At 48.1% G+C, this 25978-nt stretch overlaps 7 protein-coding genes and 1 non-coding gene across 8 annotated transcripts; 4 read left to right on the top strand and 4 right to left on the bottom strand.

Annotated features, from left to right (window-relative positions):
• Positions 1 to 359: 359 nt before the first annotated feature.
• On the bottom strand, positions 360 to 2103 carry BO88DRAFT_491984 (major facilitator superfamily transporter; the record flags this gene model as incomplete). Its single annotated transcript, XM_025712891.1, has 4 exons — positions 360 to 528; positions 587 to 934; positions 989 to 1654; positions 1710 to 2103. The coding sequence occupies 4 exons, from the start codon at positions 2101 to 2103 to the stop codon at positions 389 to 391; spliced, it is 1548 nt and encodes a 515-aa protein (XP_025557513.1). The 3' UTR covers positions 360 to 388.
• Positions 2104 to 2336: 233 nt separating this feature from the next.
• Positions 2337 to 4381, top strand: BO88DRAFT_447503 (aminotransferase-like domain-containing protein; the record flags this gene model as incomplete). Its single annotated transcript, XM_025710379.1, has 5 exons — positions 2337 to 2534; positions 2845 to 3378; positions 3434 to 4068; positions 4130 to 4249; positions 4301 to 4381. The coding sequence occupies exons 1-5, from the start codon at positions 2387 to 2389 to the stop codon at positions 4379 to 4381; spliced, it is 1518 nt and encodes a 505-aa protein (XP_025557512.1). The 5' UTR covers positions 2337 to 2386.
• A 732-nt stretch (positions 4382 to 5113) lies between these two features.
• BO88DRAFT_447502 (Zn(II)2Cys6 transcription factor) lies at positions 5114 to 7452 on the bottom strand (the record flags this gene model as incomplete). The annotated part of the gene is made up of 6 exons (XM_025710378.1): positions 5114 to 5528; positions 5603 to 5968; positions 6080 to 6165; positions 6234 to 6825; positions 6886 to 7301; positions 7381 to 7452. 6 exons carry the CDS (start codon positions 7450 to 7452, stop codon positions 5114 to 5116), a joined length of 1947 nt encoding a protein of 648 aa, XP_025557511.1.
• A 586-nt stretch (positions 7453 to 8038) lies between these two features.
• BO88DRAFT_430230 (HpcH/HpaI aldolase family protein) lies at positions 8039 to 9008 on the top strand (the record flags this gene model as incomplete). The annotated part of the gene is made up of 3 exons (XM_025709228.1): positions 8039 to 8200; positions 8255 to 8452; positions 8490 to 9008. The coding sequence occupies 3 exons, from the start codon at positions 8039 to 8041 to the stop codon at positions 9006 to 9008; spliced, it is 879 nt and encodes a 292-aa protein (XP_025557510.1).
• Positions 9009 to 9223: 215 nt separating this feature from the next.
• On the bottom strand, positions 9224 to 10889 carry BO88DRAFT_439237 (oxidoreductase). The gene is made up of 2 exons (XM_025709709.1): positions 9908 to 10889; positions 9224 to 9829 (listed from the first exon to the last, which is right to left on the bottom strand). Exons 1-2 carry the CDS (start codon positions 10873 to 10875, stop codon positions 9436 to 9438), a joined length of 1362 nt encoding a protein of 453 aa, XP_025557509.1. The 5' UTR covers positions 10876 to 10889; the 3' UTR covers positions 9224 to 9435.
• A 1816-nt stretch (positions 10890 to 12705) lies between these two features.
• pmcC (putative calcium transporting ATPase (Pmc1)) lies at positions 12706 to 16553 on the top strand (the record flags this gene model as incomplete). The annotated part of the gene is made up of 7 exons (XM_025705334.1): positions 12706 to 13359; positions 13415 to 13845; positions 13911 to 14053; positions 14116 to 15006; positions 15058 to 15458; positions 15523 to 15662; positions 15724 to 16553. 7 exons carry the CDS (start codon positions 12706 to 12708, stop codon positions 16397 to 16399), a joined length of 3336 nt encoding a protein of 1111 aa, XP_025557508.1. The 3' UTR covers positions 16400 to 16553.
• Positions 16554 to 17005: 452 nt separating this feature from the next.
• BO88DRAFT_491979 (uncharacterized protein) lies at positions 17006 to 22170 on the top strand. Its single transcript, XM_025712890.1, has 3 exons — positions 17006 to 18675; positions 18736 to 18890; positions 18952 to 22170. The coding sequence occupies exons 1-3, from the start codon at positions 17112 to 17114 to the stop codon at positions 22117 to 22119; spliced, it is 4887 nt and encodes a 1628-aa protein (XP_025557507.1). The 5' UTR covers positions 17006 to 17111; the 3' UTR covers positions 22120 to 22170.
• A 192-nt stretch (positions 22171 to 22362) lies between these two features.
• BO88DRAFT_t263 lies at positions 22363 to 22443 on the bottom strand. Its single transcript has one exon. It is a non-coding gene; the product is annotated as a tRNA-Ile (tRNA).
• Positions 22444 to 25978: the final 3535 nt, after the last annotated feature.

The following is a 25978-nucleotide window of genomic DNA, read 5'->3' as shown; positions in this document are numbered from 1 at the left end:
GGCCAAGCCGTGCTCGCATGGTGTTTGCTCCTACGAAACGTGACTTCCCATTGCCGAATTAATGCGTTGATTAATAAAGAAAGAGATAGTGGGCAAGGGCATACGGGCCACCGGAGAGGACGCAATGGGTGGGTGAGGAAGGGGGGACTAAAATATATTCAAGTGTACGCCATGAAGGCGGGCCAGTTTCGGCCGGATACAATATTAGCATATCATTAATATAATAGCAGACATCACTCTTCTTAATCTAGGATACCAGATGAAGATACCAACAAAGTCAAATTAGATTGTAGCTATTTCCAGTAAGGGGTGATCATGATACATAGGATGCCAACTCAAAGCATCGCGTATTCATTAGACTCGAATGGTAAACACACAAATTCGCCCACTACAGACTGTAAACAAAGTGAATGTTCTCGTAGTCTGTCATGTCTGACTCTGCATTTAGGCGGCCCTGATGCGCTGACTCCTGGACAGTCATGGCCATGGCGGCAATCAGTGAAGCGCGACGTTTATTCTGCCAAACATCTAGATGCAATTTTAGCTTTGTGCACCGGACGCAGCTTTTGACTCGATGGATACTTACAGTAGGTGCGCCACGCGATCATCAAAATTATCTCCAGGCCGTACATAGTAGAGCATACTACGATCGCGGGAATGTATCGTGGCGCATCCTTAGCTCGGAAGACCTGGGCGCCGACGCAATTTCCTACACAGTAGGCAATGAATAGCACAGTGCCTGTAACCGACTTCTTCGTCCGCCCTGCCACGTTGGATGGCAAGAGAGTCCATATCAAAGGACCGGCCAGATTGCCCACACTGGTCATGAAGTACACGCCCCAGCGCGCCCACAGCAGGCCCGAGGAGTGAGGAAGCAGAGCCAGTGCGAGCATACCGCAGAAGGCAGGAATCACGGAAGCAATCATGATATAGACTGCCACCTTAGGATTAGTGTCTCAGCAAGTTTAGGATGACAGGGACAACGCACAGCGGATATCCGGTTTTTTCAATGTTAAATAACCAGCGATCAAAAACCACGCGATCGATAGCAGCTGTTGTGGAATCTTACCCTTGACGATGGTCTCCAGGGCCGTAAAACCAAAGGAGACATACACGAGGTTTCCGAAAGCGGTTGTGCCTCCATTGGGAATGGAATTGACAATGACGAGGAAGAAGAAGAAGTAGGTCTGAGGGTCGCGGAACGTGATGGCCACCTGCTTCCAATCCAGAGTGCGCTTCTGGGCATCTGAGCCAGTCTGACTGGCCACCACCCGCGCCGCAGCCATGCGCTTTTCCTCAGGGGACAGCCAGCGTACCTCGCGTGGTGTACCTAGGAGAAGATAGGCGATGCCGCTAAGTACAATGGTCAACGCCCCTAGAAAGAAGGAGATGCCCTTCCAGGGAGCCATTCCATTTGGATGTGTCTCAGCGCGGCGGCCAATACCGTAGTTAACCAAGCTAGTCAATACGTCCATCCCAGCGTTAGCGCTACCCCAGATGACGGAGCGCATTGCATGTTCTTCCTTGGTATACCATGTGGCTGTGATCAGCAGAAGGGCTGGGTAGGTGGTGCATTCAGTGACACCTTCAAGGAATCGCAACACTGCTAGACCCGCAAAGTTGGTGGCGAAGGCGATGCACAACACGATGACGCCTTCGAGCTATCATCAGTGGATAGCTCTCTCAGCATATTATGTGGACAGACTCACCCCACAGGAACATAGACACGGCCACGGTCGGGCCAACACTGACACGCTGCAATATATAATTACCGGGGGCCTCGCTGACCAGGAAAGCCAAGTAGAAGATCGAGGTCAGCCAGGAGTATTGTTGACCCACCAGATGGGTGTCTTGCTCGAGGCCAAATGTGGCCTGGGTCGAGATTGATGCCTTGTCAGCGTACTGCGTGCCAGAGATAATCCACATCAACGGGAGGATGATCCAGTCCACCTTGCGCACGAGCCGGCGGTACTGGTCCGGTGTATATTCGGCTTCACTAGCGTGGACCAGGTCGACAACCAGGCCGGGATGCTTGTCATCCCCAAGCGGCGGAGGTTCCGGCGACCTCTCTGCCAATGCAATGTCTGCTTTCCCAGATGCCATGGAGATTCAAGTTGCTGGAACTTCCCCTCGTAGTTTCGATGTCCGGCCAGTTGCAAGCAGCCCGTATTTATCGGGTGCGTCTATATGTGGCTCTGACATTCCCTGCTTGTCTGTCCGCTACTTCGGATCTCGGACCGCGCCCGATAAGAAAAGGGACGAGCGTCGTCAATCTCGACGATCTTCTTCGGTATGTGCGACTTTATTTTCATACAAATCCTACCGCTTATTGCTCCCTCCTTTCATCTGTCCATTATCGTCTTATCTCTCCTCCACCACACATACAATGACCCAATCCCAATCCACCAACGAACTCCCCACGGCTGTTGACTTCAGCCACCATATCAATTTACGATCCCGAGCGCGTCATCCCAGCCCCCTCAAGGACATTATCCGGTTTATGGCCGTTGAGGACATGGTCAGCCTGGCAGGAGGTATGTTACAGGTCAAGCTATGTGTTTTTATTATTCTGTCTCGATTAGATGCCCCCATGTTCTCGATTTTGTTTCCCCTTGTGACATATTTGCTGCTGCTGTGACCCTTATGCCCTCCCTATTCGATCCTTTGTCTTATAACCATTTGGCATCCGTTCTCTCGTCCATAGTACATTGGTCAATATTCCAATATCTGAACCACCAGGACGCCAGCCTTATGAGCTCGTTGAACTGAATTGTTTTGGTTTTATGTTGCTGGAGTAAATGGCATAAGCTATACACATGTACGCCTTCTGACATACTTTTTCAGGACTTCCGCACCCTTCCTTCTTCCCATTCCACACAGTCACTGTAACCGCATCAGCTCCAACTCCCGAGAATATCCCCTGCTCGCTCAAATTTCCTCTTGAGGGTTTCTTGCAGTATGGGTCGGGATCAGGCAATTCCCAACTACGTGCCTGGTGCCGCGAGTTTACGCTTCGGGTGCATCGCCCGGCCTACGCAGACTGGGAAGTGCTGCTGCATCCCGGAAACACCAACGCATGGACTAAAGTGGTCGGCCTGTTATGCGAGCCCGATGACTACATTCTGTGTGAGAGTTACACCTATCCATCCGCGCAGGCCTTCTGGATCCCCCTGGGTAACAAGGCGGCCCCGGTTCCCTCAGACGGAGAAGGCATGCGTGCTGATGCTCTCGCCCAAACATTGCGCGATTGGGATGATACGCACCCTGGAGCCCGGCGGCCGCGTGTGCTGTACCTTGTCAGTGTCGGCTCCAACCCATCGGGTGTTACGATGAGTACAAATCGTCGACGAGATATTTACGATGTGTGTGTTGAGTACGGTACGGCGAAACACGTGCACTACTGACTCTGCGCCTTGGGCTGATAAATGAGCAGATGTCATTATTGTAGAGGACGATCCATACTTTTTCCTTCAGTACCCGGAATACGATGCTAGTCAGGTCGCGATGGATGGCCTTGAACTCGTCGGAAACGATGAGTTCTTGAGGTCCTTGGCACCGTCAATGCTCCAATTCGACCACCAGGGCCGTGTCATACGGTTGGAGTCCTTTAGTAAGACACTGGCACCGGGTCTGCGGCTCGGCTACTTTGTCGCAAATCCGGTGTTCACGGAGCGACTGCTGCGTGCGACCGAAGTCGAGACGCAGGATCCGTCGGGCCTCTCACAGGCACTTACCCTCCGCTTGATGCAAAGCTGGGGTATCGACGGCTATCTTGGATGGCTGCAGGGGCTAAGTGTGGAGTACCGTTGCCGACGTGACTGGATGATTGACGCATTTTCGCAGCACTTCCGCCTTGAGAACGCGGCGGAGGAAAGCAGAGCCCTGGTGGCCCACCTCGGTGACATTCCTATTTTCTCCTTCGAACCACCGATCGGAGGTATGTTCATCTGGGCCTGCTTTTATCTGTCGCAGAATTCTGCCTTTAAGCAGCTGCGGCACGATGAGAACGTAATTGATCCGGAGCAGGCCGTGGCCGACCAACTTTGGCGGCAGTTCGCCGAGGCCAAAGTAAGTAGAGTACAAGTCGTTCCGTAGAGAATCCAGAAGATGTATTGACGTTCGCTTACAGGTCCTCCTGACCCCGGGATCTTATTATCACCCCTGGGAGGGACCGGACAAGGTTACAACCAACGCGCGCGGAGCCACACCCTCGACAACCAACTTTCGGTTTTCCTTCTCCATGACGACGGTATGAGACCCTGGATAGACTATCTGGTTGGATGAGCTAACAGCCATACAGAAAGAGGAGATGGAATGTGGTATTGCGCGAATGGTTCAAGTGATACGGGCGTCATGGAAGCTTGACAAGTCAGTAGATTAAATCCGCCTTAGTAGAAAAGACAATATATAGTGCTGCATCAATACCTAGTCCAGTTTGTATAACAATTATATACCATGAAAATGAAGTGCTACATTGCTTCACCCCCTTGTCACACAATTCACAGGTTTCACCCATGTGAGATCAAGGGCAGGAAGCAAGTTTCATGGTCGGCCACTGCCTGCACCGCAAACCTAGCATATCCACGCAGCATATCCACCCTTGCTTATCGGCCGCACTATCTGTTTATCAACATATGCCCAATCGCACAAGGCACCGGATGAGATCCGAACCAAGCGTGGAGTCTTCCTCTCTAGCACCTGATCTAACCCATAGCCGGCTACGCAAAGAAAACCACAGTGGCTGCTATCTACCTTGTGGCGTACTACGCGGAAGATATCATCGGGCCGCAGACCTTACGCGCAAAGGATAACTCACGGCATCTTCCTGCCAAGCTCACCATCATCGTCTGCTTCGGGCGCCTGTCCTGTCAACCTCGGGTTCATATAACGGTACTACCGTCGTTAGAATACTCTCATGACCGCTCGCCGGGCCCAGCCAGGCTACCAAGCTTGGGAAACCCTTACTTCATCTATTTGAACTAGGTAGTGGGGCCTAATGGCTACAACAGCCTTGTTTTGCGTAGCCCATTACTAAGTCTACCCAGAAATCCGCAGCCGGATTGCATTCGCGCAAACTTATTGCGAAGGTACATGCAGGTATTGCACACCACCGCTAAAGCCCATTGAAATCCATGTTCGCAGTCGATAGTGAAAAGGGGTCCCACAGCCCATCCAGAACGGGCAAAGATGGAAGATGAGCGCCCGCGTCTTCCCGGGGATGTTGCAAAAGACGCTCCAGGATGGCCCGGCTACGACTTGCGCAGGGCCAGACGCACTCTAGCTCGATCAGGGAATGTAACGCCTGATAGACGTCGGTCAGGCCCGCAGTCGGGTTATCGCTCTGTGGATTCTCCATGGTCCACAGCAGAATGCCGGAGATAGTAAGATACTGCACGCAGAAGGCGAGATGATGGGAGGGAGGCACCCGCTCGCGGATTAGCTCTGCAGCCTGGATGCAGCTTCGCGCCGCGCTGATGCACTCGCTACTCGGATCGGTGGGGGTGGACAGAGTCTGACCGACAAGAGGCCTAGCCGGTAACATGTTTAGTCATCTCTGAATACAGTATCGGGGTTCGGACCTTGACTGAGTGAAGAAACATACCGATACAAATTCATGATGATAGCTGAGTGAAGGATAAAGACGATAAAGCACATGGTGAGACTGGGTCCCGTCTGGATCCGGTTGGCAGAAAATCGGATCTCGTCCGGCAGGTGTTGTAACCAATGCTCCAGTTCATGAACCAGCCGGTCGACTGCCGGCCGCAGATGTTGCCAGCGCGCTGTCCAGGTCTCTCTTCGCACTGGCGGCGACCCGTGTAGGCGATGCACCTCGGCAGCTATCCGACACAGGCGAGTGAAGGCGACGAACCCGGCCATGGGCGAGCTGTCCCCATCGGCCGAGGGTAGTTCGCAGCAGCAATCGTCCAGGTTGGCGGCCATGGGACGACCAAGGCAGATGGAAGTCAGGCTATATGCGAGGTCAGAATCATTTCTATGTTTCTTCTTCAGGTAATTTATGTATTTCACTATGCTCTGACGCCTTTTGCTGAAGGAGGGAAATTGAAATTTGGGGCACTACCAGTCGAGTGTAAACAGGCTCCACCATACCCTTTGGGCGACTTGGGCGTCGGCACCGTGGTCGCTAGTGGAAACATGGGCATCCTTCTGCAGTACTAATGTTAACCTGACAAGCGCGATTCCACTAGTGACAGTGCACATGGAGTATGACATACCAGGCTGGCGATATGGAGGCCCAAATCCTGGGCGATGCGGACTGCCTGACCCACCAGACGCCAGCTCTGAGCCACGGTGTTCCAGCCGGCAGAGCACACGGCCAGCAGGCCCAGACACTGGGCTTGCTCCAGAAATACTTCACCGCTGGAGGCCCAGAAAAGCAGAAGAGCCTTTTGGTAGTAGTCAATGCCTACCAGGCTCGCAGCTCCGGGATCGCGTGGCAGTAGCCCGGAGGCGCAGGCGCAAACAGCAAAGAAGACGGACAGGAAACCGCGCTCTACAGAACTTCCCGCAGCCATGGCGCGATACTGGGAAACGAAGCGGGTCTGGTCTAGGATAGGAAATGTATAGTGTAACTGTTCGAAGTAAATTCCGACAAGGAGATCTGCTACATACTGGGGTGGACGGGCCAGTTCGTTCGCCGATGGCAGATAGGGGAGCTCGGGCCAGACCTGTCCATGTTGGAAGAAGGGCATTTCGATTGAGGCCTGGGGGATCGAAGCTTGAGCTGAATGGGGCGAGCGACCTGGAGACGGTGACAACCCCTGCACTGCCTCAACAACCAGATTATTGGCTGCACCGCCAAGGTATCTGAAGGGAATTCATCAGCAATGCAACTCATGCAGTGATATCTGCTATTCATAAACAGACCGCAAACGTCCATACGAGTCAGGTACCATATGCCCCACACGATCCCGCGATTTGTATGATGTGGGAGTTGGCGGGGCATCTAGATGATCGGTGCCAGGAATATCATCCTCCGTCTCCATGTCCTCTTCTGTTGGAAGGGACCTGGTCCTTGATCCTGACCGCGAGTCGGAGTTCGAGCCCGGGTTAAGAGGTAATTCCGTTCGGTTGTTGGTATTGCGAATGGCGAGGATACATTCCGATAGCGTCTGGGTGAGGTCCTCGAGCCGCAATCCCAACGCCTCAATATTCCGGTAATGCTTGTCCAAAGAGCTGGCATCGCGTCGGCTGGCTGCCGCATTATCGTTACTGTCGGGATACTCGCATTTCTGGTTGCGCGACTGGCAACCATGGCATGGCTCCTCCCCGTCACATTTTACCTGCGAACCGGCCGAGATAAGCAAAATCCGCGGAGCAGAGTAGAAAAGCAAATCAAAGAAATCAGTACTGGGACACTACCTTCTTCCGCCGGCAAGCAAGACACGCCTTCCAGACACGTCGGTCGGATTTTCTGTGGATTGGCGAAGCCATGAATAGAAGAACCAGCTGTGAGACACAAGGGGGTGCCCAGTGGTTTCATCGCGGGGAAAGTAACTTTGCGGGGAGAAGAGGGGAAGCAAATCCCTAGCTAAAATCGTTATCAGACTTTGGTTATCGGGGGAGTTGCTTATCACGGAGTTTATCATACATGATCAGTGCATTGACTCGTAACGAGTTCCTTAGTTCAATTGTCTGCTATCTATCAGTTCTCACGTTGATAAATGTCATTCTGTCGCACTCGGCCAAGCACAACATATTCATCCGGCCTCCTCGTGAACTTGCCCGTGATTTCACATCAGCGGCGATTCTATAAGCATGACGAGACACAATGTAATAATCGCTTATAATTAGCTCTAGTAACAGATATTGAAGATAGCTTTATGGGACTAGACTACAATACAACAGAGCTTGAAGGGTTCAGCAACTGAAACCGGACCTCGGGCCGTGATCCGACCCTATTTCCCATTTATATACAATGATTTAAACAACCCGCAGTATTTATCACCACTACTATCACCACTCGCACCCAATCGTTGCAGGTACCACTTCAGAACCGGTAGGCCCCCTGTTTACTAGCATGGCCACTTCTATTGCTTCGCCAGTGGTGTCCACAACTGGCAAGACGCGGCTGCAGGCCTCACTAGAGCGTGCGACCGCGCGGCAAGGGCCGTCCATTGGACAGTGGCTTGAATTTCCGGGCTACTCATTAGCACGCACCGTAGCACCTTTAGGGGCAGATGTATGTGCAGTCTGCCTCACAATTACTTTGTCTTCAACACTGATACTGAGATAGTGGGTATTGATTGACTGTGAGCATGGGGACATCGATGACAAGGCCATGTACCTGCAGGTCGGAGCGGTCTCCTCAGCTGGGGTGTCGCCCATCGTGCGCATTCCCGCCTCGGAGCCCTGGATGATGAAGCGCGCCCTGGACTGCGGCGCCCACGCAATAATGGTGCCTATGTGTGAGACCAAGGTCCGTCAAATGCCCGTCCTGCCATTCCTTCCTCGTCTAAACATCCTGTCAGGAACAAGCCGAGGCTATTGTACGAGGGTGCAAATACCCCTCTTCGCAGTGGCCCCAGGGGTTGCGGGGTGCAGGTGCCATGTTTGCTCCGGCTGCCTTCAATCAGAGCAGCCGAGAGTACCTGACTCACGCCCACGACAACGTGCTGATTATCGTGCAGATTGAATCGCGGATGGCAGTCGAGAATTGTGCTGCCATTGCAGCAGTTCCAGGCATCGACATGCTCTTCGTCGGGCCCAATGACCTGGCCTCATCCCTGGGGTATTTTGCCTTGGACCACGCCCAGATTCCTGAGGTCCAGGAGGCCACAGATCGCGTTCTGCAAGCCGCCAAAGGTGCGGGAAAATATGCTGGTCACTTTGCCCTTTCGGCAGATGTGGCCGCGGCCAAATATCAGCAGGGCTTTGATTTTGTCAACTCTGGAGCGGACATTGTCGCCTTGACTTCCTGGATGTCAGCAGAACTGACCAGGTTGCGCCGACTTACAGAAATTAGCGCTGCAAAACCGAGTACTCAGTAACTACGGAGTACTTTGGTGCTCTGTAAACGGATTTGGCAACCTTAATTACAGCGACTGATACAGCACAGAACAGAACGTCTCTTTCTTATTTCTTTCAATGGCATGTCTAATGTTGGAAGGAAGAGGAACAACTACAAGTTTATTTCCTTATTTCGGTGGACTGACCTCACATGATACGCATATTATTATTGCTTGGTTCATGGCATCCTGTCCCACCGAACCTTGTGCCACCCAGGTTCACGAGGAGCGGAGAATATATCGACGATCCCACTCAAATCTATGCAGTGCGGATTCCGGTGAATAAACCAGCCATTCCTTCGGCAGCTGATGTAAAGCTAATGGCGGAACGAAGTTGAATTTGCATTTGCAGGTAGAATAGTGAGCACAGGAATTGGCATCATGTATGCCGAACATCCTGCCCATACCTCTACTCAGCTGTATTGCGCACCTCCCACACTGCCATATCCTTAAAACCGAAATCCTCAACTGCGACGTAATTGGCTGCCTGAGGCCCCAGATGAAAAATCCTTCCGAATAGTTTGATGATGTAGAAGAAGGTCCTCGTATAGGAGAGTGCCAAAATGAGACTTCTCATGGTCCAGATGCCCCAAGCGGTTTCGGGATTAATAAGATGTGGCATACCAGGTGCCAATTGCTGTGCATCCTCGACAATAGGTCGCATTTGCTCATCATACTGTGCCAAGGCAGATGAAAGGTCTGGGCTCTCTCCCTTGATGTAGGGTTGGAGGTAACCCGCTAGTTTGTAGGCTGCGCTAAAAGCCAAAGTTGTGCCCAGGCCCGATATGGGCGATGCACAATACCTTTCCATGTATCAGTCGAGAGTAGTCCAGAAAGACCAGCCAAACGCAGCTGTGATAATCCAAGGGGCGTCAACTTACCCAGCATCCCCCAGAAGCACTACCCTTCCTTTACTCCATCTGTCCATCTTCACCTGCGATACCGCATCATAGTAGAAATCATCAGTTGCCTTCATTTCCCGAATGATTCTGTCGCACTCCCACCCGGCGCCGTGAAAGTATTCCTCCAAGAGTGCTTTTTGCTCCTGAATGCCGCCACTCCCCTTCGTCGCCACATCGACGAATCTTGGGTCCTTATCATTGACCACATACATGAGGATCGTAGACCTCATGCCGAGACCGTCTGGTCGCAACATAATGCCTCGTCGCCCAGGGGCATGAAACCACCGCCTCCAGTTGTCGTCGTGTTCCTCTCGCGGAATGCTGAAGAAGCCCGCGAACATACCCAACCGCTTCAGTCGGTTGTTTTCCCCTTCTTCTCCCCAAACCATCTTCCGCGTCCTGCTCTGCATGCCATCAGCTCCCACCAAGAGGTCGAAGCTTCTTGTCTTCCCGCTCTTAGCAAAGCGCACATGCACCTGGCTTCCGTGCTGCTGGATATCCTCCAGAGAATCACCAAAAATGTATTCGATCCCAGCGGCGCCCTCGCGTTGGGCTGCCGCGCTAATCCGCTGGCTATTCTTCCAGCATAGCTCAGCCAGTTTACCCCTGAGAATCTCTATGTCGCTTGTTCCTGTCTGTATTGTACCGGTTCTATCTGCAGGATTCTCCGTCCAAATACGATAACTCTCATCAACCATGCGGACGCCCTCTTCCCCCGTGGTCGAAGCTCTGATTTGGGCCTCCAGTCCGAGCTTGCGGATGATGGTCACACCTGCGCCACGAATATCAATGTTCTGGCCGCGCAAATGAGCTTTCTGGTTAGACTCGCGCTCCAGAATGGTTATCCGAGGCTTTTGGGCTGCGGGGATGTCGGCGAGCAGCAGAAAGGACGCTAATGTGGGTCCTGCGATGCCACAGCCGACTATCAGGATGCTCAGAGATGCCATGTCGGTGATAGGAGGATAGATAGCTATTGTACTCAGAAAAGGATCAGATAGCCAAGAGCAACAGAGTCTTGGGTGTCGTGAGAGTGCGTGCCTTCAGCCACGTGATATCAGCATGGCTGCATATTTAGCGCCGTGCGAATTGTCGGTCAGGCCATGAATCCCTGTCCCTTGCGGTTGATTGGTGGAGTAGCTGAGAATTCTCTTCCTTTTGGTGACACTCCTTTCTCAAAATGCTCTGACCCGTTAGTCTGGCTCTAGTGTAAGGATAATACAACATCGCTTAGTGTGGCCCGTTCACAACAGTCACCCTGATCTGTTCGGTTATCATCGGTTCACCATTCTATCTATCGCCGATATAAGAAACGTGGAGCATTTATGTCCCGGTCTTCCTATAGTGTGCACTAGCTCCTATGTGGGACAACGGGCGACGCTCTCAGTCAGCGCGGGGTATGACAGGCTTGATAGCCCCCTATAGCCCGTCCCTTCGTTTAGTAGCACATGTTCTAGACTCTAGACACTAATCTATTCCAGTAAACAGGACGCGACCGTATCAGACTCTGCTCGCACAAGCGCCATCTTGATCTATGCTAACCAATGGTCCTTCAGGACATTGTAAAGACGTCAATGCGCGTATAAATCACACATTTGCCTTCCTTTAAGTACCGTCTATACAAGTCGAAGTACTAAGTGCTATCATGCTTAGGATGATAACTGGTGAAGGTACTGACTAGAGATATGTAACCATGTGAAAGTCTCTAAAGAGAGAGAGGATACTGACCAGAACGAGTAACAGCTGAAAACGCACTGTATGAGGCATTAGTAACGATCGTGACAACTTATGCCATGAACTATCTGCGGATTAGAATCAACATATTGTAATTTGAGCAATTACTATGAAGAGGTCGGCTGCAAGACGCCAATGCTTTGGTTTCTAGAATTGGTCACTTGTCCAACTTCAACGGGTCCAGGTGCCGCATGCTATCATCATAATGTTCTGCCTGCAGTTATCAGCTACACGATAATATGACCATCCTACTCCACCTAATCCAATCTGAGCTTAGCATTGTTCTTTCGATCTACGAAAAGCATGTTGCCGGCGTTGCCTGCCAATTTCCAAGGCAAATAGTGAATCTCCTTTCGTATCATATCCCTTGTTGCATGTAAGGCACGTCCGCAGAACATGACCACCTTGACTTTAAACGTTCGAAGAGCTATCAGGCTGGTGGCGATAGATATTCTGCATACAGCAACCCCGCCAAGTCCTCAAAGCTAAACGGAGTTTAACCCTACGCGACGTAGCGGGTGAATTATAATGGTCTTGTCAGCAGTTAATTCACACTTTGGCATAAACTTAGCACGTCACTCATATGCTTCAACATCCTCAACAGCAATCGATGACAAAGCCAAGGGAGGCAGTGCTGCGCCGAGAGCATCGAGATATGGTAGACCCGTTATTTATCCAACTTTAACCGCCATACTGACAAGCTGGCTGGCAGCACTGAGACTTATTCACAATAAACCTCTCATCTTCAAGGATCTCACTCTATTAATGCTTTGAGCCGGTTGACCCAGGCATCCAGCGCATCGGCTCTTGTCCATCACTTTTGTAAAGTGGCGCAGCGAGACCCCGGGAGATTGAGGTCTGATAGCCTTTCCGTGTATCGTTCATGCCGCATCATTGTACCATGGTTCACTCTCTGCACAGAGGTATATAGCACAGCCTCAATACATCAGTGGCTATCGAGACCTATGTATACACCATAAGAACAACGATACAATCTTGTGTTCAAATAGCTCCATCCATTATTTCTTTCCTGAAATGCTGCAAAGATGAGTAGTCCCGATCTTGACAACTCGGAGAAAACTGAGAGCCACGCGGTTCCATCCTCCGCCCCTGGCCTCGGAGCGGAAAACGGACCCGACGGCGGCAATTGTTTTGCTTTTTCGCCAACCCAGCTAAACGACTTATTCAATCCAAAATCGCTGGAAGCTTTCTGCTCTCTGGGCGGACTTTATGGACTGGAATTTGGGCTACGAACTGATTTAGCTACCGGGCTGCAGTCCGATGAGTCCGTTCTGTCAGGGCGTATCTTGCTCGAGGACGTGAAGCAAGTCGCATTGGCAAAGACGACAACATCGCAACGTCCGCTCCTAAGCAATCAATCTCGTCCAGCCGGAGGTAAAACATATGGTCTGCCATTCCACGATCGCATAAGGGTATTTGGGCGCAATGTATTGCCGGTGACCAAACGAAAAGGATTCGGACGATTGCTATGGGATGCCTACAATGACCGAATAATTCTACTTCTCACAGCAGCTGCAGTTGTGTCACTGTCATTGGGTATCTATGAAGCCGCCAGCGGGCAGTCACAGGTAGACTGGATTGAGGGAGTGGCTGTTTGCGTGGCAATCTTCATTGTTGTCTCGGCCACGGCAGTGAATGATTGGCAGAAGGAAAGACAGTTTGTTCGTCTGAACAAGTTGGTACGCTCCATCCACTAGCCTCACTTGCTGCATGTGTCTGGGCTAATAAGTGTAGAAAGTTGAACGTGAAGTTCGTGTAATCCGCTCCAAACAGTCCATCATGGTTCATATTAACGATCTGACGGTCGGAGACATCGTGCATCTCGAGCCTGGAGACTGTGCACCGGCTGATGGAGTGGTGGTGACATCTTATGGGTTAAGGTGCGACGAGTCAATGGCGACTGGCGAGTCGGATCATGTTGAAAAGCACACGGGCTTCGAGGCTTTCGATTGCATTGCCGCCAAAACCTCAGCTGATGATATAGATCCATTCATTATCTCGGGAAGTAAAATACTTGAGGGGCTGGGGACTTATCTGGTGCTGAGTGTCGGACCTAACTCCACTCATGGGCGAATTATGGCTGGTCTTGCTGTCGAAAGCGATCCAACGCCTCTTCAGGTTAAACTGAGTCGCTTGGCAAAATGGATAGGCTGGTTCGGACTTGGGTAAGGCCCACCCCCCACGACTCTTGCTCTGGCTATGAAGAAGTACTAATCAGACCGCTCGACAGGGCAGCTCTACTGCTATTCTTTGTACTTCTGTTTCGCTTCCTGGCTCAGCTACCCGAAAACGATGCACCATCCACAGAAAAAGGTCAGATCTTCATGGACATTCTCATTGTTGCGGTCACGGTAATTGTTGTCGCAATTCCAGGTATGTCGATTAGGAACCGGTCGAACTAATTCATGCAACGATCTCGTATTGACTTCTGTTAGAGGGGTTGCCACTCGCCGTTACGTTGGCACTAGCGTTTGCGACGACACGTATGCTCAAAGAGCAGAATCTGGTTCGGCAACTGCGCGCGTGCGAGACCATGGGCAATGCAACCGTCATCTGCTCGGACAAGACCGGCACCCTCACACAAAATAAAATGACAACTGCTCTTGGCATACTGGGCTTAGCGGACGCCTTTACACAGTCAGCTACAACTGCCTCCAGTGTGGAGCAAGCTTCCTTTAGCTTTCCAGAAGCCATCGGCCGATACCCCATAGCCTTCCGCGATCTACTCATCAAGAGCGTAACCGCGAATTCCACGGCATTTAGAGAAGAGCGAGAAGGCCGGATGGGGCTGGTAGGAAACAAAACAGACATCGCACTTTTGCACCTAGTGCAGGAGCACCTCGGGGTACATGACATCAGTCGAGAGCGGGCAGAGATCGATACTATACAGGTCTATCCATTTGATTCTGCTCGCAAAGCAATGGCGTTGGTGTACCGTGTGGACGAATCGAGGTGCCGTGTACTTGTAAAGGGGGCAGCAGAGGTGGTTCTGAGAGAATGTACTACCGTTATCACTCCAGAATCCTCCACACATGAGGATGTATTGACTCAACAGATAAGGGGGACCGACTTTGAAACGTTGGGTGGGGCGATCAGGACATACGCCTCTGCATCGCTACGCACAATAGGACTCGCATATCGTGATATCCCAATCGAACTAGTCGCCGGGGATGATGGCCAAGAAAAGGCCAGCCTTGGGTTTGAGGAGCTATTTCGAGATATGACATGGATTGGGCTCTTTGGGATCCATGATCCCTTGCGACCAGAGGTAACAGATGCAATACAACAGTGTCACTCGGCTGGGGTCAAGGTTAAGATGGTGACAGGTGGGTAAAATCTCACAATTTCGAACTCGTGTTGACACTTACGCGTCTTAGGTGACAACCTTAACACTGCATTAGCGATAGCAGAATCCTGCGGTATCAAAACGGCTGAGGGTGTTGCTATCGAGGCGCCAGAGCTTCGTAAACTTAATGAGACTGAATTGGATTTTATCATCCCGCGTCTTCAAGTGCTGGCTCGCTCATCTCCAAGTGACAAACAACTTCTTGTAAACCGTTTGAAGCACCTGGGTGAAATTGTTGCCGTGACTGGTGATGGGACGAATGATGGTCCGGCACTGAAATCAGCCGATGTTGGTTTCTCAATGGGACTGAGTGGAACCGAGGTGGCGAGAGAAGCGAGTTCAATTATTCTTCTGGACGATAACTTTAGATCTATTGTGACCGCGATTGCCTGGGGCCGATGCGTCAATGACGCTGTGGCCAAGTTTCTGCAGGTATTGTCTGTTCCAGCTGGCGGCTTCCTTGGGTACAAACAATTCTAACAGCTCATTGATGCAGTTTCAATTGACGGTAAACATCACAGCTGTATGTTTGACTGTTGTGACCGCCATATACAACAGCTCCAACGAAAGCGTTTTTAAAGCAGTGCAATTGCTGTGGCTGAATCTGATCATGGACACTTTTGCAGCCCTAGCTCTGTAAGTACTTGTTCTGCCCACTGTGAGCTTCCCTGAACACTGTTGACTGACCTCTGAGCAGAGCGACCGATCCCCCGACCCCGGAGATACTACAGCGTCCTCCCACTCCCCGGAATGCATCATTGTTCACAGTTACCATGTGGAAGTTAATGCTTGGTCAATCCATCTACAAGCTAGCGCTATGCTTCACACTCTACTTTGCTGGTGATAGGATATTGAGTTTGGACATGGATGATCACAATGAAAGACTGCAGCTCAACACCATCATCTTCAACACCTTCGTATGGATGCAGATTTTCAACGAATTTAACTGCCGCCGGCTAGACAACAAACTCAATGTCCTTGAGGGTGTTTGGAAAAATCGATGGTTCATCGTGATAAATATTCTAATGGTGGGCGGTCAGATACTCATCATCTTCGTGGGCGGCGCGGCGTTTGGCGTCGTCAGACTTAGCGGCACCCAGTGGGCAATCTGTCTTGGATGTGCGGTAATCTGTATTCCTTGGGCCGCCGTGCTCAAATTTATCCCGGACAAGTATGTGGCTTATGTTTTGAGATGGTCTGGTTGGTGTCTGTTTGCAATCCTTCGCCCATTGAAGAGGGTAGTACAAATCCTTGGACAGGCGGTCAGGCAGACTGGTTTCTGGTCCCTGATGCACCGATGGCACTTAGGCAAGCATCCTACAAAAAGTCACGCCGATGAGGAAACTGGGAACGGTCTGCATTCGACCATTTAGCAGCTTTTGAGATCGTGGGCATGCAGAGACCAGATTGGGCTACATATTTCTCGACTAACTGCAAGATATTCCAAGGCTATTGGGTTCGCATTATCAGTGCGAGGGAAAGGTCTACTCACATCTGCGTGGATTTTCCAGTTTGGAGTTCCAGTACAAACGATTAACCTTAGCGGCGTCACTTGTTTATGTCGTGATGCCTGCGAATAAAGTTCTCAGAGGTACCAGTATCTAATATATATATTTGACCGCCGGAGACCGTAGGAAAGGGATACATTCTCCACCACCATAAGCCCCATCCAGATCCCCTCGGAGAATAGATACGTACTAATCATATGATAGTCCTCCTAATGTAACCGAGCAAATACCATTATCTCTGCTTATCACCTCACATGAAAATAAATGTGTTGCAACTGGGTATTTACCAAGTCGTGGTTCATGTAGTTAATTAAACTAACCTCCACTAGTCCAGTTAGGGTGGGTTCGCTACCCATCCGAGTCATTGAGACTAAACCCTGTTGGGACCCCGCATCCGCTAGGTTCTCCTGCGCAGATTGTCTCCTGGTTCAGCCTTCTCTCTCCCCTCCTCAACATGACTCATTGGCAATCGTACAACACTAGTATCGCGGCCTATAATAAAGAGAGGGTATGGCCGGTATTGCCCCGCTGACGATCAGGGTCTTCCTGAATTTCTCCATTATTCGACACCCTCAGGATGGCTGTCGACCCCTCGGTGTTTACTCCCTGGTTCGGCCCGCAGCAGGCGGCAAACTACTTCCGCTCTCTAATTTCCGACGAGGTTTCAGAGACACAGGTCTTGGACATCAACCTTTGTCTACTACGTTGTGTTCATGACGGAGGAATAACCCCCAAGATCTTTGCCGTATGGCTATTTCTTGCCCATCCAAAATTCCCTTGCATCCTTGAAGACGCCCTGCGCGACGAGGCGTCGCGTGGTGTGCGAAAGACCGGCATAAATGTGCTGAAATGTGCCTTGAGAACAGACCAGTGGTGGAAGAACGGTTGGGAGGCAGTTGGTGGCACAGCGGGTCTAAAGGATATCTTCGAGAAGCTAAGCATCCAGGAGGCGAGGAGCCTGGCAAGAGCCATCGGGTCGTGCTCGAACACCAGCGATCCTCTCCTACAACAGGTAATCGATGAGCTGCTTCATCGGTTGCTCCCCGATTTCTTCGAGTCCTCATCGACCCCGGTCCCTGGCGACTCTCAACAGCTACTCAAATTGGAGGATGTTATGTCGTTATTCAACCTGTCCAGCGACGCCACTCTGACGAAAGTCTTCTCAACACCCCTGTCCGACGACGTCATGTGCCCCCTGATGCGACAACTGCTCAACTCTCATATGTTGCTACTAAGGCATATTGCCGTCGGGGCTGTCCCGGTCCATCCTCCGCTCCGGAAGCGTTTGTTGGACCAGCATCTCGCTGCGTTGCTTACATCGATTGAATCCTACGAGTCGCGGTTTGGTCAAGGCAGACAAACTGGCTTCCCGGCCATCGATTTCACCTTGGACCTTTTTGCTAGCGAGTTTGATGTTTCCGAAAAGGCGCGAGTGGTTAATTGGCATACGCGCATTCGGTGCATCAATATCACTCTCACAGCCTCCCGCCGCCGAAAAGTGCCTTTCGACGCTATTTTCGCCTTTCTTCAGCAGGTAATGCCAGACCTAAGGCATTCGGAACGGAGGCTCACCGATTGGGTGCCCCTCCTGTACTCATTAATAGAAATGTGGGTCATTGCCGCTTTCCCAGATGCACATCTAGATTCGATTTCTGATGCACCTGCTGCTCGTTATCGGGAGCAACTGCATCCGTCTCGACCAAGAATCAGCCAAAAGAATTCTTTGGAGTCAATGCTTCGAACAGTCATTTGCACCCTATCAACCGATCAGTTTCAACATTGCCTCAGAACCCTTCTTCCTAAGACCATTCCGAAAGCAAGGCTTTCCTTACTCAAAATTCTCTGCAAGAACCTGCATTACCTGAACATTGATCTGGACCAGCCTATGCCGTCAGAGAAGGAGCACAAACTTGTGCCATGGAGTTGGTCGTTGCTCATGTCTCTTCCCGGTCGCGATGCTAGATGGTTACTTGAGCGCGCCGCATTGCTGACGCCGAATCGGAGTTTGACCAAGCTTTTCGTCTTCGAGTGGCCAGCAAGCGCAGGGGACGCGTCGTATTTCCGAGACGCCTTGATCCGAGTTCACTTGGACGCTATGGACAAGGAAGCAGCTGGTCCGGTGAACCTGGGAGCCCGCGATTGTGAGTTCAGCCTTTCTATGTGGATAAATAATAATGCTGATGTTTGTCTGCCCTGTACAGTAATCGAAGAAGTGAAGCTCAAGGCTGCAAAAGCCCGTGACCCGGAAGATCGGCTGCAGTGGGCTAAGCTCACGATCACCATCGCAAAGATGAGCCGAGATATTCGCCACGTACAAGATGTCATCCTTTGGACATCGCGCTTCCTGCGGGATCCGGTACGTCCACTCCCTGTTTTGTCATGTATATGCGGGTTGCTAACCATATAAATTTCTCCAGTTTGTGAGACCAGAGCTCGCCAGAAGGATTTATCGGGAGGATGTTGCATCCGTTCTCTCATGTGTGGCGTCGCCAACACTGGAAGAGCTCGCAGCTAATGTAGCCATTGCTGATGAGGTGATATATAATCTTCTGGAACAAGCGCTTCTAACTGTGCAAGAACCGTGGTATCAGGTTGACCAGGATCGTGATTTTCGCCAGCTACTTAAGCTCGTCGTTTCTAGCCGGATAAATGCGGTGAAGCGCCTATGTTTCAGTGGCCTAGGGAGCGAGCAGGACGTGGTGAACACGCTCTTCGAAGGGATAGTGCCATTACTGCTGAGATGTGAAACGTTGGGTAGTACGGAAGGATACGAATCCCTTGGCTGGGGACAATTGTCCGGCCCACTGACAGAACTCTATTGCCCTCAGAACCCACCAGTCTCGATCCTAAAGCTCCTGGATTCGCTCGCACAGCACCGAGATCTTCTTTGGATCAAACAGCGTAGTCTTCGCATCCCAGAAACCGAATCTCTGCCTGAGGGCCTACCGCGAGGCCTCCCGCTTCAGTTTCTCCTTCCGTCACTGAAATGGACGATAGCGGTGATAAAACATATAGGGCCTAGCGCCTTTGTCACGGAAAGAGTGACCGAAGTTGTGTTCTCGAATCCTGGTTTGCTCCTCACAATGGTCAAGGAGGATAAACGCCTAGAGTACTTGGTGGATAGTTTAAGGTTTGCAATCGAGGCTTACCTCGGCCATCTGCCGGTCGCTGAACGGGGGAAAACAATCCTGGAGATTTGGAGGCATTACTCAGAGAGAATTCCATCTTCTGTAGGCCACCTGGAGGTCTTCAAGCAATACATGTGCTCCTTGCTGGAATCCAGGAAGTTACGGAAAATGGCGAGGATCATCGACCCTCCCCAGTTGCCTTCTGTGGATATATTCATGAATATGTCACGCGAGTCACCAAGCCTCGAATGGGAGCCCCGATCAGCAAATGTACCACAAAATGCACAAGGCTCCTGGGATGGTTCATTATTACAAGTTCGATTGTTGACCCGAAAGGTAGAAGGATCTTTACAGACATTATTGACAGGTCCTCGTCCCCGCATCTGGTGGTCATCACCTAAGAAACCCAAGGCCTTCGATATATGGCGGCCCAAATATAGTCCTCGAAGACTTTCCTGCCAGTATCGAGAATCACTCATTGTCTCCGCCCTCTTGTTTCTCGGCAGTCTAGCCTCTAAGGCGGACCGGATCCTGTCCAAGCCATTCCCCGAGAATACAGATATTCTTCGGTATCCACCAGTGCACCTGGATTACGAGTTTATGGCCACCATCGATGACCAGAGAAAAGCAGCAACTGCAGCTATCTCTCTTCTCAATGGCTTGGTCAAGATGGTATCACCCACCCTCCTGTATCATCTTTCGCTGTCCCTCTTGGAAACTCTCCACGGACTTGAAGGCACATCGCCAAGATATGCACTAGTTCAGCGACTTGCATTCGAGTCAATGGCGCTGGTGCGGCGGTCGGACCGGCCCGAACTAGCTGCGAAGCTAGGTCTGAAAGCCCTTCAGCTATTTCCGGAAGCTTCGTCCTGGCACCGGATGGCATTCCCTTCGTCGATCGCCAGAGTTCTCAGTCGTGCCAATGCAGACCGAGTGATACAAGATTTCACTGGCTATGTCTTCAAGGCATTAGAGGAGCAGAAGCAGTCAACGATTTCGGAACAGGGTAATGTAAAACCAGGAAGAATTATCATCAAGATCACGACTGTGAAGATGCTGGCTACTCTGCTGGCCCAAAGCAGATCTGGCGCGTCACCCTTCTCCGCCGTTGAAGCGTTGAAGGACCTCTTTTACGCCAGTAACCATATCGATGTCCGGGTAGCGGTGTGCACCGCTCTACTGGAAATCGTTGGAGAGTCCAAACACAGTGAACAAGCTTACCAAACATTTACGTCGCTCATACCCTATGCCGCAGTGCCGAGCGAAACCAGCCCCTGTGGATCTTGGTTGCAATCAGATGACGCCGATCTTCCAAGAGTGGATTGGCAACGGCCCCTACTCGACTTATTTACCAAAGAGGCGTGCAACAAACTGCCTGCAAAATACCTTGAAAACTATACATCCATGGCACTTTTACCCCTCCTTGACGAACTAACAAGACACCATAACCGATGGATGCGCCAGTTCCTTTCTCCCCTTGATCTCACACCCGAAGAGCAGTCTGTGACAGACTTTGGCCCTTTCGAACCAGACCTGATTCAAACATTGATGGATCGGTGGTATGAATACCTGCCCCGAGAATTCCTACTCAGGTACCGGGCTTGGATTCTAAGCTACATTGATTGCATTCGTCTCCGGAGCGTTGACGATAAAATGACTTGGAAAGACGGATCATGGCGGAGATCTGACTCATATTCTCACTGGAGTAGGTGGTTTGGCGTTCATGCTGGAATAAAATCTTTCCATACGCTATTGGGGAAGATTGATGCCAAGAAAACCACCAAAGTTGGGAATGGCATAACCCGCGAAGATCTCGCGGATGTGCTTATGGCGTGTGCGGAAACGTTTCTTCGGAACCCATACAAGCTATTGTCCTATCGGGTCGACGTGTCCCTGGACCGAATTATGAATCTACTTTCTACGCTAGGCATTACCAACTCGGAACGTCGTACTGACGTTTTGCCGATTGCTGAACGAATAGTAGCATTCGCGCAGGAGTTGCGAACGGTGGAATGGAGTTACGACCCACATCGCAGCCCTCCTGTCCTCCCCTCGAGATTCCAGCTCCAAACTTTGCTTCTTCCGTTTCCTCAGTTCTACAAAGAAGATCCTTACCGTTACGTCCGGTTTGTATCCAGCACGCTGAGTTTGGTCCAGGAATGTGTCTGCTTTGACACGTACATCGCCGATAGAGCTGTTCTCCAAGAGGCGATGAACCACGTAACGAAAGAGGATGCGCGACAATGTGCATTGGAATTCGGCCAGCGGTATGAGTCCAGCCCAACTACACTTGTACAGCACGTAAGAGTATGGCTAGCGCAGGTTTTGGCACTGAAATGCAACATGCACAATGACGAGAAGGACTTGACGGGACGAGCAATGATGTTGCAGTGGAGGAACAGCCCAAATGAGTCCATCCGGTCTATCGGGTGGTCCATATACCCCAAAGCCATGTGACCTTTTGCCATAAGATGCATGTACTCTAACTTTCGCAATATGATACATCACAGATCAACCTCCAGAAGTAGTGGTTTAACGATATGAAGCATAGAAACAGGTGGGATAAAGCGCTTATAATCAGGATTCCATCAATTTTGTATGCTGCAGAAAGTTCGGTCCAAGCTGGCAAGCAGTGAAGACGCGGTTTTATCGTAACCTGGCCTCCAGAATGACGCAGAGAAGGCTGAAGTAGCAAAAAAAGCCCAAGCGCAAGACTCGAACTTGCGACCTCACGATAATTGGTTAATTAGACGTGCGCTCTGCCAATTGAGCTAGCCCGGGTTGATGTTGCATCATAATTCGGGAGTTGGCCTATATAGCGGGCGGCAGTTTGCAAGCCTTCAGATTATGGCAATGGAATGCCATGTTGGATTAAGGTTATAGCTTACGAATAAAATAGATGTTATTCAATACTTCATTGCAAATGTTATCTTGGTGGATCTCTATTGGTAGACACAATGTGTCAGTCCGTTTGCACCACCGTAATGAGTTCCTCCACAATGCGGGCGTTGTTCATTTGGACTACAATCCTCGACCAACAAAGTCTAGCAAGGTCCTGCTTGAATTTCACCTCTGCTTTAGGATCCCAGGCCATAAACTCTTCAACAAGGTCGACTATCCACACTTCCTGGTGGACCTGTCTACAAGATATGATGTCAATCGGTGTCAATTGTCTCAAACTGCGAGGAATATTGGAGGGAGGATACAGCGTATGGAATGCATTAATGAATCGATGATATTGGGCTGACGGCAAGGAAGAGAAGCAAAGTGCGTTCTTTGCTAATCGTATCCTTCTATTTTAGGCAGTTTACCTGCGACGAAAATGTCTAATGATGTAGCAACGGATTTGTACATTAATTCATTGCCTTCATCAGATTGCTTTGCAGCAATATCAATTACCTCATCAAACCATCATGTGTTGATGTGAAAATCCCTATTCGCAAACGCTATCTACAGTCTGATTGAGTAACGTTGCACGTGACACATGTAATTCTATCCCATCCTATTTTCTCCCCTCAAGTTTTGGCGATAGATAGATTCGGATATAGTAATAGATGTGACACCCATACATGCTATGCTCATATCGTCAATGAATTTATGCTCGATATGTCTAGGTAACTGTTTAGGCACCTACTGAATAGGCCGATGCCAGATACGGTAAATGAGCACAACACAGGCGTCACAAAGAAGGGTCAACTATTTGACTCTGATAACATGCACCTTTCACCTTTTTCGACCGATAAGATCGGCTAATATAAGTGTCACTAATAATTTTCCCTGCATTGTGCCGTCGTAACTGTTATTGTGTCACCTTGCACCCTAGCTTGGTGTATCGCCTGTATTCCGGGTGTGGTGATACCAACATTCTTAGCTTCCATATTTGTGCAGACCTGCCGTGTTGTGGTACAATTTACTGCTACCCTGGATCGGCGGGATGACACAGGCTACACAGCGTCCTCCTGAGCCCAATATGCCAAAAGGATCAGTAAGACCTTCTTTTAAGTGAAGTAATTACCAGGTAATACCATTCCTTTCATCTTCCCTTGCGGAAGAAAGAGGTGGGAAAATGTAAATATATGCAAAGTTATATTCTGGGTACTTCATCTTGTCGGCAGAATTGAGTAAAAAGTGTCCTAAACAACATGGTCACTACTAAGTGTTACAGGTACTATTTTCTTAGCATAATATTTGCTTCTGCTTAATTTTTTACTCTACTACATCCAGTCCTACCATTTTCTTCATGATATAATTAAAGAATTCCAGGAGGAGAATATTATTCAGTCTTATTAATATTAAGAACTTATTATATTAAATCTAATATATTAAATTATATTTACTGAGCTTCCTTATAACTTATTATATTTTTATAATAGAATTAGTATTACTAAAATTATTTAAATTATTTATAGCTTATTTAATGATATTCTTAATAATAATATATAGTAAATTTGACAGCAACTCAGGATATAGCATATTATAATAAAAATTAAATTAAATAGTATTCATTAATAAATTAATAACTTTAATATTTTATAATTATTGTTAGGGGTCGCTCCTTGGTTCCAAGAGTACATCGCCTGTTGGACAAGAAGGAATAACTGGTGTTTGAATAAAGGCCTCAGGATATCCGAGGTTTTATGTATATATTAGTTAGTCAGCAGGCAGTTACAAGACTAGATAACCAAGTTTTTTAGTAGAGACTTGTCTTATAATATTATTCCCCTCCCCTTTCAGTGTGGTGTTAGGTCGGGATATAAATATATTTATAAATTAGAAAACTTAAATCTTTATATTTTTTTTTTATATTTCTACTATTCTTTTGTCTGTACTCTTATTACTATTATAACTTTAATCTTTCTATTCTTTATCTGTAGTCTCTGGATATCATGCTTTATTTAGTTTATTCAATTTTATATAAATATTTAAGTTCTATAAAAAATTATTTCTTTCTATAATTTTTTTTTTATTACTTACTCAGTGTAGCTTCCACTTTTATCATAGTAAGACTGTATTTTTTAGTATAAACTTATATAATATCAACCCTCCAGTTATATAACTAGTCTAAATCTTTATATATAAAAAAGATTTTTTTTTTTTTTTCTTCTTTTTTTCTCTCTGTCCATGAGCAGAAATCTTCTTTATCTAGGCCAGGCATTGGACCAGCCTAGATTAAAAATAAATATATACAAGAATATAGACTTACTAAGATCAAAGACTAATATATATAAAAATATAGATTTACTAATATTTAAATAAATTAAGAGTAGAAAGAATAATTTTTTTTTTTTTTTTTTCTTCTCACTTCTCAGTAGTTAGTTCCAGTATTATATATAAATAATCTTATTAATCTTAATACTCCAGCTTATTTTATTATTTCTAGTACTCCATCTCAGCTTATCTTTAGTTATAGTTATATTACTAGCAGATTTATATAATTATATAAATTCTAATACTCTAGCTTATTTTATTATCTCTAGTATTATTTAATAAAATAAGAGATATCTTCTTCTTTTCTTATTTTTTATAAGATCCATGTTTTCTATTTTATTTAAGTTAAATAAATAGAATATATCTATCTCCTTACTTCTTCTTGGGTCTGTAATTTTATTTTATTTATATTTTATAAATAAGAAATATATTTTTTTTTTTTATTTTCTTTATTATTCTTACTTTTCTTATTTTTTTTATTTTTTTTACTTTTTTTACTTCTCTTATTTACTTTTTCAGATTATATTTACTTGTCTTAATAATTTATAATCTAGTAAAATATATAAGAAAATCTTTTTTTTTTTTTTTTTTTTTTTTTTATAATTCTTCTCTCTCTCCTTCTTTTCTAATATTATTTAGTTTATTATCTATCTATTTACTTACTTATTATCTATTTATTTATCTTTTTTTATATCTTCTTTCTATATTAATAATTCATTACCATGCTTTCCGGCTATCATAATAACTAGTCTATTATTTAATATATTATTTAATTAATTATTTTCTTTTTATCTCTAACTCCCAGCTTAGCTTTTTTTATAACTTATATTTTAGTTCCTGCCCGGATTTCTACTATTATCTTATTTAATAATATTTATGAGATTTTGACATGCTCTGGTCTTTCTGTTAATTTAACTGGAAATAATCTGTATCTTATATTATTTATGGATTTATATGAGTTCTGTGATCTTATCTAGCTGGAGTATAATACAGCTAGGACTTATATTATATTTATTTTTATTAATTAAATATATATTAATTATATTCAAGATCTGCTTAATTAAATTAAATTAGAATTAATAAATAATACTGAGTTCTTTATTTATCA

The sequence above is a fragment of the Aspergillus vadensis genome, assembly GCF_003184925.1.
Source record: "Aspergillus vadensis CBS 113365 unplaced genomic scaffold BO88scaffold_37, whole genome shotgun sequence".
Lineage (NCBI taxonomy): Eukaryota > Fungi > Ascomycota > Eurotiomycetes > Eurotiales > Aspergillaceae > Aspergillus > Aspergillus vadensis.
Note: the sequence above shows the minus strand (reverse complement) of the source record. Positions and strands in the feature narration are given on the sequence as shown.

Coding starts and splice junctions, on each gene's coding strand:
- BO88DRAFT_491979 (XM_025712890.1), top strand. CDS start 17,112: ATGGCTGTCGACCCCTCGGTGTTTACTCCCTGGTTCGGCCCGCAGCAG. Junction 18,676..18,735: donor GAACCTGGGAGCCCGCGATT/GTGAGTTCAGCC, acceptor TGCCCTGTACAG/TAATCGAAGAAGTGAAGCTC. Junction 18,891..18,951: donor CGCGCTTCCTGCGGGATCCG/GTACGTCCACTC, acceptor AAATTTCTCCAG/TTTGTGAGACCAGAGCTCGC.
- BO88DRAFT_439237 (XM_025709709.1), bottom strand. CDS start 10,875: ATGGCATCTCTGAGCATCCTGATAGTCGGCTGTGGCATCGCAGGACCC. Junction 9,830..9,907: donor GTGCTTCTGGGGGATGCTGG/GTAAGTTGACGC, acceptor ATACATGGAAAG/GTATTGTGCATCGCCCATAT.